The sequence below is a fragment of the Periplaneta americana genome, chromosome 14, assembly GCF_040183065.1.
Source record: "Periplaneta americana isolate PAMFEO1 chromosome 14, P.americana_PAMFEO1_priV1, whole genome shotgun sequence".
NCBI lineage: Eukaryota > Metazoa > Arthropoda > Insecta > Blattodea > Blattidae > Periplaneta > Periplaneta americana.
In genome coordinates this window covers 52,762,937-52,779,826 of record NC_091130.1, presented here as the reverse complement: position 1 = coordinate 52,779,826, position 16,890 = coordinate 52,762,937, and the positions used below count along the sequence as shown (strand labels likewise).

The 16,890-nt window shown below is 35.3% G+C and overlaps 1 protein-coding gene across 7 annotated transcripts in view; it reads left to right on the top strand.

Moving 5' to 3' along the window:
- The window catches only part of LOC138713282 (microtubule-associated protein futsch-like), a 1,205,925-nt gene that overhangs the window by 1,066,313 nt on the left and 122,722 nt on the right, over nt 1-16,890 (top strand). For all 7 annotated transcript variants that reach the window (XM_069845262.1, XM_069845261.1, XM_069845263.1 and 4 more), the window contains one exon: nt 16,063-16,329. In XM_069845262.1, the coding sequence (XP_069701363.1) occupies nt 16,063-16,329 (267 nt within the window). The remainder of the gene's footprint in view (nt 1-16,062; nt 16,330-16,890) is intronic.

The following is a 16,890-nucleotide window of genomic DNA, read 5'->3' as shown; positions in this document are numbered from 1 at the left end:
GTTTATGAGTTATGACGGAAACGCTTCATCACTGCACAGTGAACTACCACCATTTTGAATTTTGAAAAACAAAATTATATATTTCTTTTAAATCGTAAAAATATTTTTCTCATATAGCAGAAGAACAGTGTTTTACACATACCAATTTTCATTATTGTAAAAGGTACAGTAATGCAGGGAAAAAATGTTGAATATTTCCAAACATTTTACTGCCGTAAGCTGCATCTAACTCCTTAAAGAAAATATAGTAAATTACTTTAAAATTACTATTTTTTTTATTCCTGTACATTTTCACGTACAAGTTCCCTTAAAGTTTACACATAGAATTACGTATTGTAGGCTATGATGAGTAATTTTTATTACAGAACAAGTGGTGCGGCAGAAAGTTTAAAGTTTGGTACGTACGAGAGAGTTTCTAGACCCTATGTTTGTACCATTCGTATAATGGCATGGAATAGCATGAATGCATATTACTCTCGCCTATTCCTTAATTGGATATGGCCACTACCAGCAGTCCGCTCTTCAAAGATTTATTACCAGTTGGAATAGCCGGAAACTGAATTACGTAGTATCCCATCGGAAGATAGTTGCCGTAACCGCTGGAGTTTTATTGCCTATTGCGATTACGGATTACATGTGCCCAAATAGAAAGTGGAGAGTTTCTTCACACCTGTAACGAAAGAAGGAGAAATTTAATGAGCACTGAAAATACTACGAACAAATTTCACGTCGAGAAGTAAATAAGTTTGTTGGTAGTAGGCTATATTGTTGTTGTGCAGTATATAGCGATATCGAAGAAAATTCCATTCATTGGCGTTCCTTACACAAACAGAATTATCCCGAATGATTTTCTTCCGCATACTTGAATACCTATCCTGTAAGATATATTTTGTCTTTCACATAAAGAAATTTTGATGAAAATCGAATCACTGTTTTGAGGGGACCGGTAAAGCATTTTTTTCGTTAATTAATTTTTTTTTTCACTTTTTTATTTTTGGATCATGATATTAGTCTTAATGTTAGTCTTAATTCAATATAGGTTACTATACTACAGGATTTTTTTAATAACTCATAATTATAGGTAAAAGTGAAAGAGGGGATTTTGAAAGAAAAAAAGACACGTCGGACCTTGTATTTAGAAAATAATTTTTTATGGAAAAAACATATTTTTGCGAATATTTTTAATTGGTTATTTTACGACTCTCTATCAATTGCTATAGTTATCTAGCGTCTGAATGCGACGAAAGTGACAATGCCAGCGAAATGAGTCCAGGATCCAGCGCCGAAAATTACCCAACATATTCACTGTAGCAACTTCGGTTCAAGGCTTTATAACAAAATAACAGCTAAATTCCCAAACATGCAATTTGCTAATGCTTTTTATTTTTTTTAATTGATTCAAAAATTGCTGTTTAGAGAGAAAATTTAAAGTTCAATTATTGTGATATCTTTGTCTTTTCTTCTTTTTATCTTTTTACTCCTGTTATTTAATAAAATACCTTAACATTATGTGGCATGCCCCTGACCTCGAGTATGTAACTTACTCTTTCTGAGGATGCTATAATGTTTTTATACTTTATAAAAAAAGCAGTATGTATCTTTGTTCTGACAATAAATTATTATTATTATTATTATTATTATTATTATTATTATTATTATTATTATTATTACTATTACTGTTATTATTCACTGTCATCTTTACTTTTTAACTTCGCTCTAGAATATTCTATTAGGAAAGTTCAGGATAACAGACGGGTTTGGAATTGAATGGGTTACATCAGCTTCTTGTCTATGCGGATGACGTGAATATGTTAGGAGAAAATTCACAAACGATTAGGGAAAACACGGGAATTTTACTTTAAGCAAGTAAAGCTATAGGTTTGGAAGTAAATCCCGAAAAGACAAAAGTATATGATTATGTCTCGTGACCAGAATATTGTACGAAATGGAAATATAAAAATTGGGGATTTATTCTTCGAAGAAGTGAAACAATTCAAATATCTTGGAGCAACAGTAACAAATATAAATGACACTCGAGAGGAAATTGAACACAGAATAAATATGGGAAATGCCCGTTATTATTCGGTTGAGAAGCTTTTGTCGTCTAGTCTGCTGTCAAAAAATCTGAAAGTTAGAATTTATAAAACAGTTATATTACCGGTTGCTCTGTATGGTTGTGAAACTTGGACTCTTAACTTTGAGAGAGGAACAGAGAATAAGGGTGTTTGAGAATAAGGTTCTTAGGAAAATATTTGGGGCTAAGAGGGATGAAGTTACAGGAGAATGGAGAAAGTTACACAACGCAGAACTGCACGCATTGTATTCTTCACCTGACGTAATTAGGAACATTAAATCCAGATGTTTGAGATGGGCAGGGCATGTAGCACGTATGGGCGAATCCAGAAATGCATATAGAGTGTTAGTTTGGAGGCCGGAGGGAAAAAGACCTTTGGGGAGGCCGAGACGTAGATGGGGGATAATATTAAAATGGATTTGAGGTAGGTGGGATATGATGATAGAGACTGGTTTAATCTTGCACAGGATAGGGACCGATGGCGGCTTATGTGAGGGCGGCAATGAACCTCCGGGTTCCTTAAAAGCCATTTGTGAGTAAGTAAGTATTATTATTTGCTAGTAATGGGTTGAGGGAACGCCTGGAAGAACCTCAACCAGATAACTTGTCCCAACCAGGATTTGAACCCATGCCCGCTCGTTCACGGTCAGACATGCTAACCGTTACTCCACAGCGGTGGACTTCTGATATTTACGCGGGCATTTTGGTGAATCTGTAGAGAAGCTGAAGTCTAGAATCCTGTGCGGTGCCATGCTGCCTGTACATAAGCGCAGTTATTTTGTCAATACAAAAGCAGCAGACACTTGGCTTTCATGCATGAATAATTTTTTCACGGTTATGGTGTAAAGCAGCGTTTAACACATCAATAAATATTCTGAATATTTTTGTACACCATGACCAGTATTGATACCACACAACCTTCACGAAGGCCGTATGTGAAGCTACTGGCGTCGTTATCTGTAAGTAGGAAAACCACACGGTAGCACTATCAGCATTATACGTATTCCACCTTCACTGACAGTCTGCAGTGCTGTAGAGTGCGAGAAACATGGTTATACCGTTCGCTGAAGATCGTGAGTGACAATCCTCGAAATGGATGACAGGTTAGTGTATAATGTATATCACTGCTTCACGTACCACAGTTAAGCAAGTGATTATATAGGACAAGTTGTTATTACGCACATTCCTACGTAATGAGACGTATCGGTGTTGTAATTCGTACAGTTTAAACATGGCCATAACGAGAGCTATAGAGATGAGGTTGGTTTCTATAATCTAGAAAAGCATTAAACATATATTTAACTCTTTATCATTGCTAGAAAAATGAAAATACTTGGAGTTCGTTTCAAGCAAATTACTGTCATTCTTTAACGTTATGTTGTGTACTATTAATCATCGTCAGTAACATTAACATGTTTACCAGCATAATCACCAATAGTAACATCACCAGCACATTCAACAGGATCAGCACATTCATCAACAACTATCATATTCAATAGGATCAACACATTCATCAACATCACCAGCATATTCAACATCACCACCACATTCAACAGAATCAGCACATTATCAACATAACCGGCATATTAAGAGGATCAGCACATTCATCAACATCGCCAGCATATTCAACATCACCAGCACATTCAACAGGATCAGCACATTTATTAACATAACCATCATATTCAATAATATCAGAACATTCATCATCACTACCAGCACATTCAACAGGATCAGCACATTATCAACATAACCGGCATATTCAATAGGATCAGCACATTCATCAACATCGCCAGCATATTCAACATCACCAGCACATTTATTAACATAACCATCATATTCAATAATATCAGAACATTCATCATCACTACCAGCACATTCAACAGTATCAGCACATTCATCAACATATTCATCATATTCAGTAAGATCAGCACATTCATCAACATCGCCAGCACATTCAACAGGATCAGCACATTTATCAACATAACCATCATATTCAATAATATCAGAACATTCATCAACATAATCATCATATTCAGTAAGATCAGCACATTCATCAACATCGCCAGCATATTCAACATCACCAGCACATTCAACAGGATCAGCACATTTATCAACCTAACCATCATATTCAATAAGATCAGCACATTCATCAACATCGCCAGCATATTCAACATCACCAGCACATACAACAGGACCAGCACATTTATCAACAACCATCATATTCAATAAGATCAGCACATTCATCAACATCGCCAGCATATTCAACATCACCAGCACATTCAACAGGACCAGCACATTTATCAACATAACCATCATATTCAATAAGATCAGCACATTCATCAACATCGCCAGCATATTCAACATCACCAGCACATTCAACAGGACCAGCACATTTATCAACATAACCATCATATTCAATAAGATCAGCACATTCATCAACATCGCCAGCATATTCAATAAGATCAACACATTCATCATCACCACCAGCATATTCAACATCACCAGCACATTCAACAGACCAGCACATTTATCAACATAACCATCATATTCAATAAGATCAGCACATTCATCAACATCGCCAGCATATTCAACATCACCAGCACATTCAACAGGACCAGCACATTTATCAACATAACCATCATATTCAATAAGATCAGCACATTCATCAACATCGCCAGCATATTCAATAAGATCAACACATTCATCATCACCACCAGCATATTCAACATCACCAGCACATTCAACAGACCAGCACATTTATCAACATAACCATCATATTCAATAAGATCAGCACATTCATCAACATCGCCAGCATATTCAACATCACCAGCACATTCAACAGGACCAGCACGTTTATCAATATAACCATCATATTCAATAAGATCAACACATTCATCAACATCGCCAGCATATTCAAAATCACCAGCACATTCAACAGGATCAGCACATTTATCAACATAACCATCATAGGCCTATTCAATAAGATCAACACATTCATCAACATCGCCAGCATATTCAACATCACCAGCACATTCAACAGGATCAGCACATTTATCAACATCGCCAGCATATTCAATAAGATCAGCACATTCATCAACATCGCCAGCATATTCAACATCACCAGCACATTCAACAAGATCAGCGCATTCATCAACATAACCATCATATTCAATAGGATCAGCACATTCATCAACATCGCTAGCATATTCAACATCACCAACACGTTCAACAGAATCAGCACATTGATCAACATAACCATCATATTCATAGGATCAGCACATTCATCAATATCACTAGCACTTTCATCGACATCACCAGTACATTCTTCAACATCACCAGCATATCCACCAAAAACATCAGAAAATCCACCGCAAGTATCAGCATATTCAACCTACTGATCTTCGTAATATGGTAATAATTAGTAGATATATCTCATTGTTGCTTAAATTGTCTGGCCATCTTCTTTTACATTTCCTTCTCCTGTCCGACGAGGCTTATTTTGTAACTTGCCAAACTTCAGATCACATGTGTTCGGAAGGACGAACTTGATGTGACAACACGATCTGCCCAAAAATGGTTCATGTCTGTTTAGCGTGTATAAATATAAAATATTTATTCATATATACCCGTAAACAAAGATTGTTATGTAATGTTATTTTCGCCGTATCACAAGTTTTCAGAGGTAACGCAGTTGAGTGCACATGTCACTGCATTTGTGAATCATCGCGAGATAAGATAAAATAATACAGGATATAAATGTAATTTATTACGTGCTTTAAAGTATACAAATGTTCTACAATTTCTTACAACTTGGTGTGCTTAGGTTTTATTATTATTATTTTTTTTTAGAAATTAAAGTTTTTATTTGCATTGTATAATTATACAGGGAACATGTTGTGGCATAGTGATTAAAATGATACGCCACAGATGCGAAGGTCGCGGGTTCGATTCCTGATTTGGACATGAAATTTTCCAATATAATCCTTTGGTCGCACTATGGCCGGAATCGACTCAATAGAAATTGAGTACCAATGAGTTTTCCTTGGGCGCAAAAGCGGCAAGGCTGGAAAGCATATAGAACTGACACTGACATCCCAACTGCTACTAATGCCGATTGTCAGCAAAGGTGGAAGCCTACCCTCCTGCTACTCTGTGAGCCGCCATGGTCTGTAATAGGGATAATTTTATCTTACTATGTAAGTACAACATTTTACGAGATTTCAAGATACAATAGTGAAATTCACGACAGCTAAGATGATCTTACCAAGGAGATGGAGTTAGATATGCGATTGTGATGGGCGAAGATTCTTCACGACAGTTTCATCCAGAATGCGGAGGATTTTCCAAGCTATTCTTATGTATCTGACACTCAGAGATTTCGTAATCACGATTGCTGGAATCCATTAACTTCCTTTTATATTCCGTATCGGATTTAATATAAAATAGACTTCTATAATAATTTAATTTTTAATTCGTTATTGAGACCCTAATATGCCACCAGGCTCTTTTTATTATTATTATTATTATTATTATTATTATTATTATTATTATTATTATTATTATTTTCATTACTTAATATTGTAAAATTGATAATAATAATAATAATAATAATAATAATAATAATAAGCCATTAATGTTACTGAATTTACTTGTGAGGTCCTCTATGTACAGACCCATCTGTATAATAAAGAATATTTAACGACAGGGTGCGAATTAACGGAGAGGATGTAAGGGATCGTCCCCCCCCCCCTGAAAAATCTGGGTCTTCTGCTGAAAAAGTATATATTAATTTGTCTCTGCCAGGAATAACATATTTATCCCCTTCAGATGCCTAATGTATAGTTTCCGTATTTTGTATATTATTAATGCAACACACAACGATTCTTTCTTCTTTACAAAAATTATTTACTTAATTAATTTTAATTCATTCATTCATTCATTCATTCATTCATTCATTCATTCATTCATGTATTGAAGTTGAGCCCGACAACAATGAGTGTGCTAACGTTGGTAATTATATTATTATTATTATTATTATTATTATTATTATTATTATTATTATTATTATTATTATTAGGTGGCCGGGTAGCTCAGTTGGTAGAGCAACTGGCTACGGACTGGAAGGTCCGGGGTTCGATCCCAGGTGGTGACAGGATTTTTTCTCGTTTCCAAACTTTCAGAACGGCCCTGAGGTTCACTCAGCCTTCTATAAAATTAAGTACCGGGTCTTTCCCGGGGGTAAAAGGCGGTCAGAGCGTGGTGCCGACCACACCACCTCATTCTAGTGTCGAGGTCATGGAAAGCATGGGGTTCTACCTCCATGCCCCTCAAGTGCCTTCATGGCATGTTACGGGGATATCTTTTATATTATCTTTTACATTATTATTATTATTATTATTATTATTATTATTATTATTATTATTATTATTATTATTATTATTATTGTAGCACCATTCGACATTGAATCCAAAATGACATTTTCTCCCTCTACGAAAATACATACCGGTACCAAAGTTCAGTTTACATAATACGAGTAATACTGTTATTTTTTTCTTAAGAGCTCAGCTTATTCAGACAAGATAATTCTATGGTGTTTGGTCGGAACATGGTAACTCCAAAAATGACCTTTTCAGCTGAAAACATAGCCCTATATAAAAAAAGTTCTCTTTCGTTTGGTATAGCCGTGATATCTCCATGAAATCTCATGTTATTTTCATTCACATTTGTATGTAAACTGGAACTATGATTTGTGTAGGAAAAATGAAAATAAAAATCCTTTAATCTCAAAACAGGTTTTTTGGAGTTACCATGTTTTGACCAAATACCACAGAATTAGACATACATGAAATCAGCAGCATTGATATGCATATTGTTTGCTTTTAGAATAATAATTTTAATATCTGAAAGTATTTATTTTCATAGTTTATTTAATATAATACTTGGAATTAAAGTAATGACTTATTTTCCATTATTGTTGCTACTGGTAATATTGGTAATTTGATTTAATAAATTAATAATACCTAAGTATTGATTTTCAGATCTCAATTGGTATTGTAAATTGCTCATGCCATTATTGTTTCACTATTCATGTACCATTATTGAAGCCTTTAAAACTTGTATGGGGATTAACAAGCATTATATTGTAGAGACTAATCGACTAATGTCATAGATTTACTTCTGTGAAGGAAAGAAGGTAAATTTTATGCACATAACGCCGTAAAGCCTCGAGTTGTATACTCGTTTATTAATATATAGGCTAATACTAAAATATTTAACATTGCTTATTGGAAGTTTAAATGAATATGCAACGGATATAATACTGCACGTGTAGTTATGGATTAGATAATACACCCACAACTTTAAAAGTGATTCAACTTAATCACTCAAGTTTATCTGTGACAGTGATAATGAATCAGTGTCATAACACACCGAATATACGCAAAAAATAGCGTGACTTAAATTATGAGTCATATTTTACATCACTTTCCATTGTTACTTTTCCCATGATAAAGCACGAAATGTTTCCAAAGTATTACACAGTTAATCTTTCCCAACCTTTGAAATATTTATGTTGATATATGGTTTTTCAAAAGCAAGAGGTAATTTAAGTTGTTTTGTGTGCGTGTGCTTATGTGCGTGTTTTTTTTTAATCTGGTCATACCCTATAACAGAGAAATTAAAATGTTCACTTAGCAAGCATTCATTCTCCAAGAACATTTTGAGTTTTATGGTGACCAGAAGTATTCTATAAAATTCAATCATTCCTACAGAAAAAGTTTGAAGGTATAGGGAGTGCACCGTTTTGCATACGCGTTGCTATAAATACATGATCCTAAAGGATATTCAGATAACGTTTCCCAATAACCGAACCAACTTTTCGAATTTTACTGCAAACTTCTGGAAAGAACTCTGAGACTGGATACGCCAACTGTAGACCATTGCGAATAGGAAATTGTCGAAAGACCGCTGAAAACTCAGTTCTTGTTAATAATAAATGTGAACAACTTCAGTAGGGTTTGCCGAGAGAAAAAAAAAATTATTTCCACAAACAGAAGTGGATAACACTTTTCTCATGGGATTATTCTTGCCTAAAAATTCATCATCCATTACAGGTTTGCAGAGATGGAACTAAATTATTTTTACAAGTAGTAATTGATAACACTTCTTCAACGGGATTTACCTTGTTGAACTCGAACGACTGTTTTTAACAAAAAAAACTTGTTAGACCTATACTGCAATTGAATGTTCACATTAGGAAGATGCTATAAAGGGACATTTTCTGCATTTTCAAGATTGCATAAAAATAGCGAATTATATGAGCAATTTAAAATTATTATTACTTGTAAAAGACTTCATTGATAATTTATTTATAGCGGTGGTTATGGTGATCGAATTTGACTTTACTTAAAATCTTAATTTAAAATATTTTGTTTTCAAGTTAATTTTTTTAAACATTTCCAGCAGTAGCGAATTGAAACTCATATGGGCACGGACACTTCGTACCATTGTTTGCATGGCACCATACCCACATACTCGGGCGTCAGCGCTGTCTTCTGGGATAGTAGCAATTACCTTGCTTGATTGAACCTTAGCAGTAGGGATTTCATTAAATTTGGTTGCTGAGAATGTTGGTGCAATGTACTATTTTACCATTTTCACTACGCCATTGATATATATGGTTAATTATTACTGTATTGAGAAATGGTCGACTAGTGGGAAGGAGAAACGGGAGTAGCTACTCCGAGAAAAACATGTTACAGATCGGCTTTATGCTGTACCGGTAAGTTTAAAATTGCACTTGAACTTTTCGAGGTTTGAACGCATTTCTCCAACGCGCAAAAAGTCTACGTTCTAGTCGTTAGGCTAACATCGTACCAATAAAATAACCTGTTCTTTCTCTCAGTACCTATGATTGACACCTTAAAGCATAAATATTCCCATTCAGGGATGTACGCGAGAGGGAGGAGGGTTACCGGATTTGAACCCCCCTCCTTAAACTTAAAAAAAATACATATTTACATTTGAATATCTTTTATCCATAATAGTTTCCCTTCTCTAATTTTTCACTGTCAGAGTAACAAAATCTACATCGACATAAGGCGTAGTCCTCCTACCCCTCCTTCAATACAATCCCTGTGCTTGGTGCTGCTGCACGTTGGAATTATAACAATGCTGTCTTTATTATAGTGAGATCTACCGCCTTGTACCGACTTTGTAATAAAATGAAGCCGACACAGTATGAAATTTAAATTGTTGTGAAACATATTAAAAAGGTTGTTTTGATAGTTCTGCAGTGCTGATGTTAAATATTGTGCATTGTCGATTTTAAACTCATTTAAAGAGCGGTATTCACCCGTTCGTTAGCTTGAGTTCTGACTTTATTGTGAAACGTTCGTGTAACGTTTTGTGCTTTTGACAGTTCATATTTTAATAATGATGATAATAATAATAATAATAATAATAATAATAATAATAATAATAATAATAATGCACAACATTTAAAATACCGATAATGTAAATTGTAAACAATTTTAATAATGACCCCCACTCCTTGACAAAATTCTGCGTGCGCCACTGTTCCCATTTATATTCATAAATCTTCATTTATCGCATTTAAGTCATTTGTTTGGTTTGTCCTGGTATAACAAATGGATATAGACTGTATATATTTTACTGTATCTCGTTTAAGCGTAAGGTTGGTTGGTTTGTAATGCCGAGCACTTGACGACCATGTCATTGACTCTTCTGACCTTCCGTCAGCTTAATTATTACTCTTTCTCAGTGTGTGCGTCTCATATTAGTACGTTAATACGTTCATTACACAGATGACTCTGAATCGGCGAAATTATGAACTGACATGTTCCCACTTTTCTCCGTCAGAGATCTCTTCGATCGTTATCCGGGTGACATCTGTTACCAAGAATTTCGAAGTAATGGCATAGAATTTTTGCTTTTATTCATTAAACCCTCTTTCCTTGTATCCTAAGCAAGAAATAATTCCTAAATCACTTAAAATAATTACTTCTAAATACGGATGGCGAAGCGAAGGTGTAAATACTGGGTAGGCTGAAAAAATCCGCTTACCTTGTATCTCTTTATAAGGCAGATGTTTATCAGCTTTCTTCTCAAAATGTTTAGTGACAGACCCCACAAGAAGATGATGACCATTCATGTTCACTCCCAAACAGAATACAGGTAAAGCAATATAACTTATTTGTCTCAGTGCACTCTGTTGGCCAAGGATATTTCTGAAAACTGAAAATTTCTATTTTGTCTTCCTCCATCCGCTATTTTAATATATGGTGCCGATCTCCTATCTTTGGAAGCACGTTTTGTTTCATAGGTCCAACTTGAAAACGATTTATCTTTTAATTCTACAAATAATGTTCTCTCAGTATGAGCCATTTTACACAAAATGAATATGTAACATTCATTCATTCATTCATTCATTCATTCATTCATTCATTCATTCATTCATTCTATTCCATAGATCTTACATGAGCAATGAAGCTTTAAGATGTGGAACAAGTCAAAATTTTACAATATTACAATTACAATTTTTACAAAATTTTATAGTTTTACAATTTAGTAATTTTCCACAATTTTTACAATTTTGTGCAATTTTTTACAATATTTTGGCGAGATGTAGTGAGATGAGGTGAGGTCCGAGGATTCGCCAAAATATTACCCGGCATTTGCCTTTTGGTTGGGGAAAACCTCGTAAAAACCCAACCAGTAATCAAATCAAACGGGGGGGGGGGTAATCAAATCATAGGGGTTGATGCCAAGGACTCGCCATAGATCACCGGCTTCAGTTCCACGGCTGTGGAAAACCTCGAAGGGGGATCCAACCCGAGCCCGAACGCAGCTCCGGATCAGCAGCCCTGCGAGTCTGCCGACTGAGCTACATCGATGGCTCTACTAAAAGTGTACAATACATAGCCAATCATATTATTAAATTTACAAACGCAAACGATCATTCATCAGTTGAGCTATATGTATAATACAAAACTAGTAAGTTAATTAAATTTAAGGCATAAACAATTCAACCAGTTGTGATATACAGAAATTGATAATACATATCATGCAAACTACTTCAAATTACAAACATAAACAATTTATCAATAGAGCTATATAGATTACTATTCAATTTAAAGCATATACAATTCATCGGCCAAAACTATACAAATATATACAATACAAAGTAGCATACTTTCATTAAGCTATACAAATTTGTGCAATTAATATCAAGTAGATTAATTCAATTTATAATCACAGACAATTCATCAGTTGAGCTATACACACTACTATACAATTTACAGCATACTGGATGTTCATTTCAAAGTGTGTCATGACGTCATTGTTGTGAGTCAGCGATTTGAAGCGAGTTTCAGTTTTTATGTCAGAGAAGTTGCCTATTAATCAAGGCGTTCAATCTGAACTTGAGAACGTGTACGGTATAACTTGAACGTCGTAGCAACAGATGGCGGCTGTACGGTCTGTGTGCTACCATAACCTCTTTCGAACTGTGTTTTGCGCAGGCAAGTCGTACGCAGGGTATTTATCATCGTTGCTTACGGCAACATTCCACAACACAAATAAAATGCTCCGTGTCCATGTTGACAGTCGATGTTAATGTCAGCAAATACGTAAGAAATCGTCTTAACCCTCTCCCCATATCCCGACCCTCAGTACAGGTTTCCAAACAGTTCGCATTCCTGCCACTACCGGCGTTACCATACGTATCGGTAAGTACTCTTCAGAATGAACGCCGTACTTGCTAGGCAACCTCTCTAGCACATAGGTAATACGCCTCTGCGGAAATGTAGGGAGATTGAATTCTCTAGGCTCATCGGTTAGCCACATGACGTCATACAGCGACCCATGACACATTTTGAATTGAACACCCAGTATACATACACACGCATGCACTTTTTTATTAAATTAAACTCAACAACGCAGCGCTCTCAGAGAACACCAATATAGTGCGACGTAATATTGTGTCATACGCTTGTGGACCATTAAAGTCAGATCCTCGCGTAAAATCTGACGCACTCTGTTATTATTATTATTATTATTATTATTATTATTATTATTATTATTATTATTATTATTATTATTATTATTATTATTATTTGAATCATGAATTACATTTCATTCGTTCTTTTCTATTCCATCCAATTTAATTTGTTGTTGGTATAATAGAGAGGATATTACATAAAAAGTACCAAAAGAATACCTACTGCAAGTCCACAAAACTTCAGCAATACCAACATTATTTTGTGAATCAGGATCGTAAATGCTAACCAGTAAAAGTGACCAAGTCACATTGAAGGCTTCCAAGCATTATGAAAATTTAATATATAATTTTATATTAAAAACTAATAATATGGCACATTTACCTTCAAAATAACTAATTACTAACATCTAAAGAAGTGCAGGTATCTTTGGAGGGATCATTAAACCTTTAAATGCCTTTCCCCACCAATTTTGCATTTTGGACTTTGTCACTTTTACCAAGAAACCGGCGATATAGCCTATATACTCGTACAAATGATAAATAAAATTACGCATGTAAGAATCGGATTAGATCTTAAAATATTTGCAAAAGAAAAAACAAAATGGAAACATACAAGCAAAAATGAACAGGTTACTTCGAATGGACAAGAAATATAATCGAAACAGTTCCAAGCGTCTCTGTCAGAAATAGAACAAAAATAGAAATAGATGACAAAATTGATAATAACTGTACAACTAAGATTATGTTTATGATGACTTTACCTTGTGTTTTTTTTTCCATTTATTACAATTAAGCAATTAAAATCTTTCATAGCGTTTTGTTTTAACGTTGAGATGACCTCCTCTAATGTAAACATTCAGCGAATTATAATATGCCTAACATTAAACATGTATCTACCGAAATGTTTTATGGTGCTATTTCAACAAGCTGACAAGTAATTATGATTTGCCGTTATTGTCGCTTGTCAAGATCTTAAATGCGGCACTAACATATCCCTGGCACGTAATAGAAACTTTGTATCTAGGCCAGCTCCGTGCGTGGAGCACAGATTAAGAGAAATGGAGTCACATGCAGTAAAATTATATTAGTTGAGTTGTTCAAATATTTCAATGTATTATAGTAGTTTTATTGAAGTTAATTAAAATGATATAATCCCTCTGCTCATGTATGAAAATAATAAATCACACACTGGCAATATATGTTATTCTTCAGTCAACTGCCCGAAAACAGGTTGGAACCTCATTGCAACTAAACCAGAAAATAATGGGGGTTCATTTGCTCTGCCATTGCATACATTGCTTATTAGTAACATATTTCACTAATCAGTTTTAAGATGTATACAAACAATTGAGGACCCGACATTCTAAATGTGCTAAGTGCCAAAAACAACTTTCTGAGATATTGATGAAAAACACACTGCGAAATGCATGTTGAGATACTTACAACACTGTCTTTTGACGCACGAATGAGTCACTTACAATTGAGTTACGACAAAGACAATTTAGTATGATATTCTCATATGGATGTTCCTTCCATAGATTGAATAAAATGAAATTAGGAAAATTGGTACTTAGCACATTTAGAATGTTAGGTCTTGAATTTGTTCTTCCGCTGACATAATATAACGTCAAGTGAGATGTACTATCCGATAATAGACGTACATATCAGCCAGAATCTTATATCGAAAAATCAAAGGATCGTTTAAATTGCTGAAAATTCTCGTAATAATATTTTATATAATACTGTACATTTCAAATTGGAGCGCCTTAATTGCATTTTTCACAGCAACACAAAGTTTTAAAATTCAGGTTTCTCAAAACTTTACTTTTCAACTGGGCTGACGATATATAGGATATATTACATGTTTATATGCATATTATATAATATACTAGCTTAAAGCACCCGGTGTTGCCTGGGCTTTCCTTTTTTGCTTCTATTTTTGATGAAACTGATTGTTAGACTTTTCGGAGATCTCGGCAACTCAAATATGTGTAGAAAACCAAAATGAATTGTCTTTACTAAGCTTTCTTCATGCTTAAAGGCGAATCTTTATATGGCGTCACTTCTTAGCCAAAATGCCTGCCAGGTTGTCTCAATTTAAAACGGCTGAAGATAGGCACCAAAAAGAAACATTTCCTCATGTGTCTCACGTTAACTGTCTTTGTTTTTAATTAGCATTGTCTTGAAGTTGAGCAAAACAAAAATACACCCCTCGGTCTCTATACGCCCGCTTAAGCCTTGGTTTTCGTGAACCGACGCATGCGACATGCGAGGCCCGCCTCGCACAAATTCGGACTAGGTACAACGAAAGATAGTGAGTGGTTTCTATAGCTGCGAGGTGCGAGGTCTGCGCACCTCGCAGCCATAGAAACCACTCACTATCTCTCGTGTAGTCCGGTTTTGTACGAGGCGGGCCTCGCACGTCGCATGCGTCGGTTCAGAAAAACCAAGGCTTAAGAGTTGTCTCGATGTTCTACATTAATCTGAAGCTGTGTTGACATGCATTTCATGTAATTTCATGTCCATATGTGCTGTCACTAGATCTTCAAAGACATCTGACGATAAATAGGGAATTCCCTTGTTCCTGTCTGAACCCTTGAGTGTCATGGTGAGCTGAAATTTATCTCTTCATCCGCTAGGCAGCATCGTTTAAAAATTTTAAGACTAGGCCTTCTTAAAACTATATCTTCTTGTTTTACGCTCCGGAAAAATTTTGAACTCGCAACTCTAGGATTTAATTTTAAGTTTAGTAACCACGGACTACCAAAAATGAGTGTTGTGTGTACAACTTTATGAGACAGGGACGTTTTCCGCAGAGGAGCATTTGAAAACTATTGTTTCACCTTACTCGTAGTCAGAGTGGGGGGGTGCCTAACTCTTACGCACGAAAAGCAATTGGTCAGTGTACTTGCTTCCGGTAGCGGTGCGATAACAACATGTATGACCACAGAACTTTCTGTTTATGTAGGTCAGAGTTCCAACAATCGCTGAAGAAGAGTCAGAGTCACTCGTCCGTTTCTTCGGTGGTTTCCTCGGGCAGCGACGGCCATCGCAAGCCTTCCAGTACGTTGCTGCACCCCTCCACAGCGGAGGCGATATCCACTGTGGGTGCTGGAGATGATGAAGGGTTCGTGAGAGGCGGAATTCGCCGCAGTTATACTCAGCCACTCACGGAGCAGGAACTGCGCGACGCCGATGACAAAGAAGTGATGAGCGGGGCCAGCATCGCAGAGAGGTGGGTATCCCAGAGGTTGCGTGCTTGCGATTCCATACTCGAGAGAATGTATGCATTGCATCGATTCTTTATTCAGGGGAATGTGTGCATTGTTTTTTAACACTGTTGATTCCGTATTATTCAAAAGAATATACACATTATTTCGAAATATTGTCGATTCTGTACTAAGAACAATTCATACATTATTTTTAACGCTGTGATTCCATACTGAAGATCGTGTATGTATTTTTTTAAACATTGTCGATTCTGTTTTAAGAACAATATATTGTTTTTTAACACTGTCGATTCTATATAATTCAAAAGAATATACATTTTATTTCGAAATATTGTCGATTCGATACTAAGAACAATGTATGCATTGTTTCGGAACGTTGTGATTCTATACTCAAGACCATGTATGTATTGTTTCGAAACATTGTCGATTCTATTTTAAGAAGAATCGATTCTGTTTTAAGAAGAATCGATTAAACATTCTCGATTCCATATTATTCAACAGAATATATACTTTATTTCGAAATATTGTTGATTCTGTATTAAGAATGTATCTGTTGTTTTTTTAAA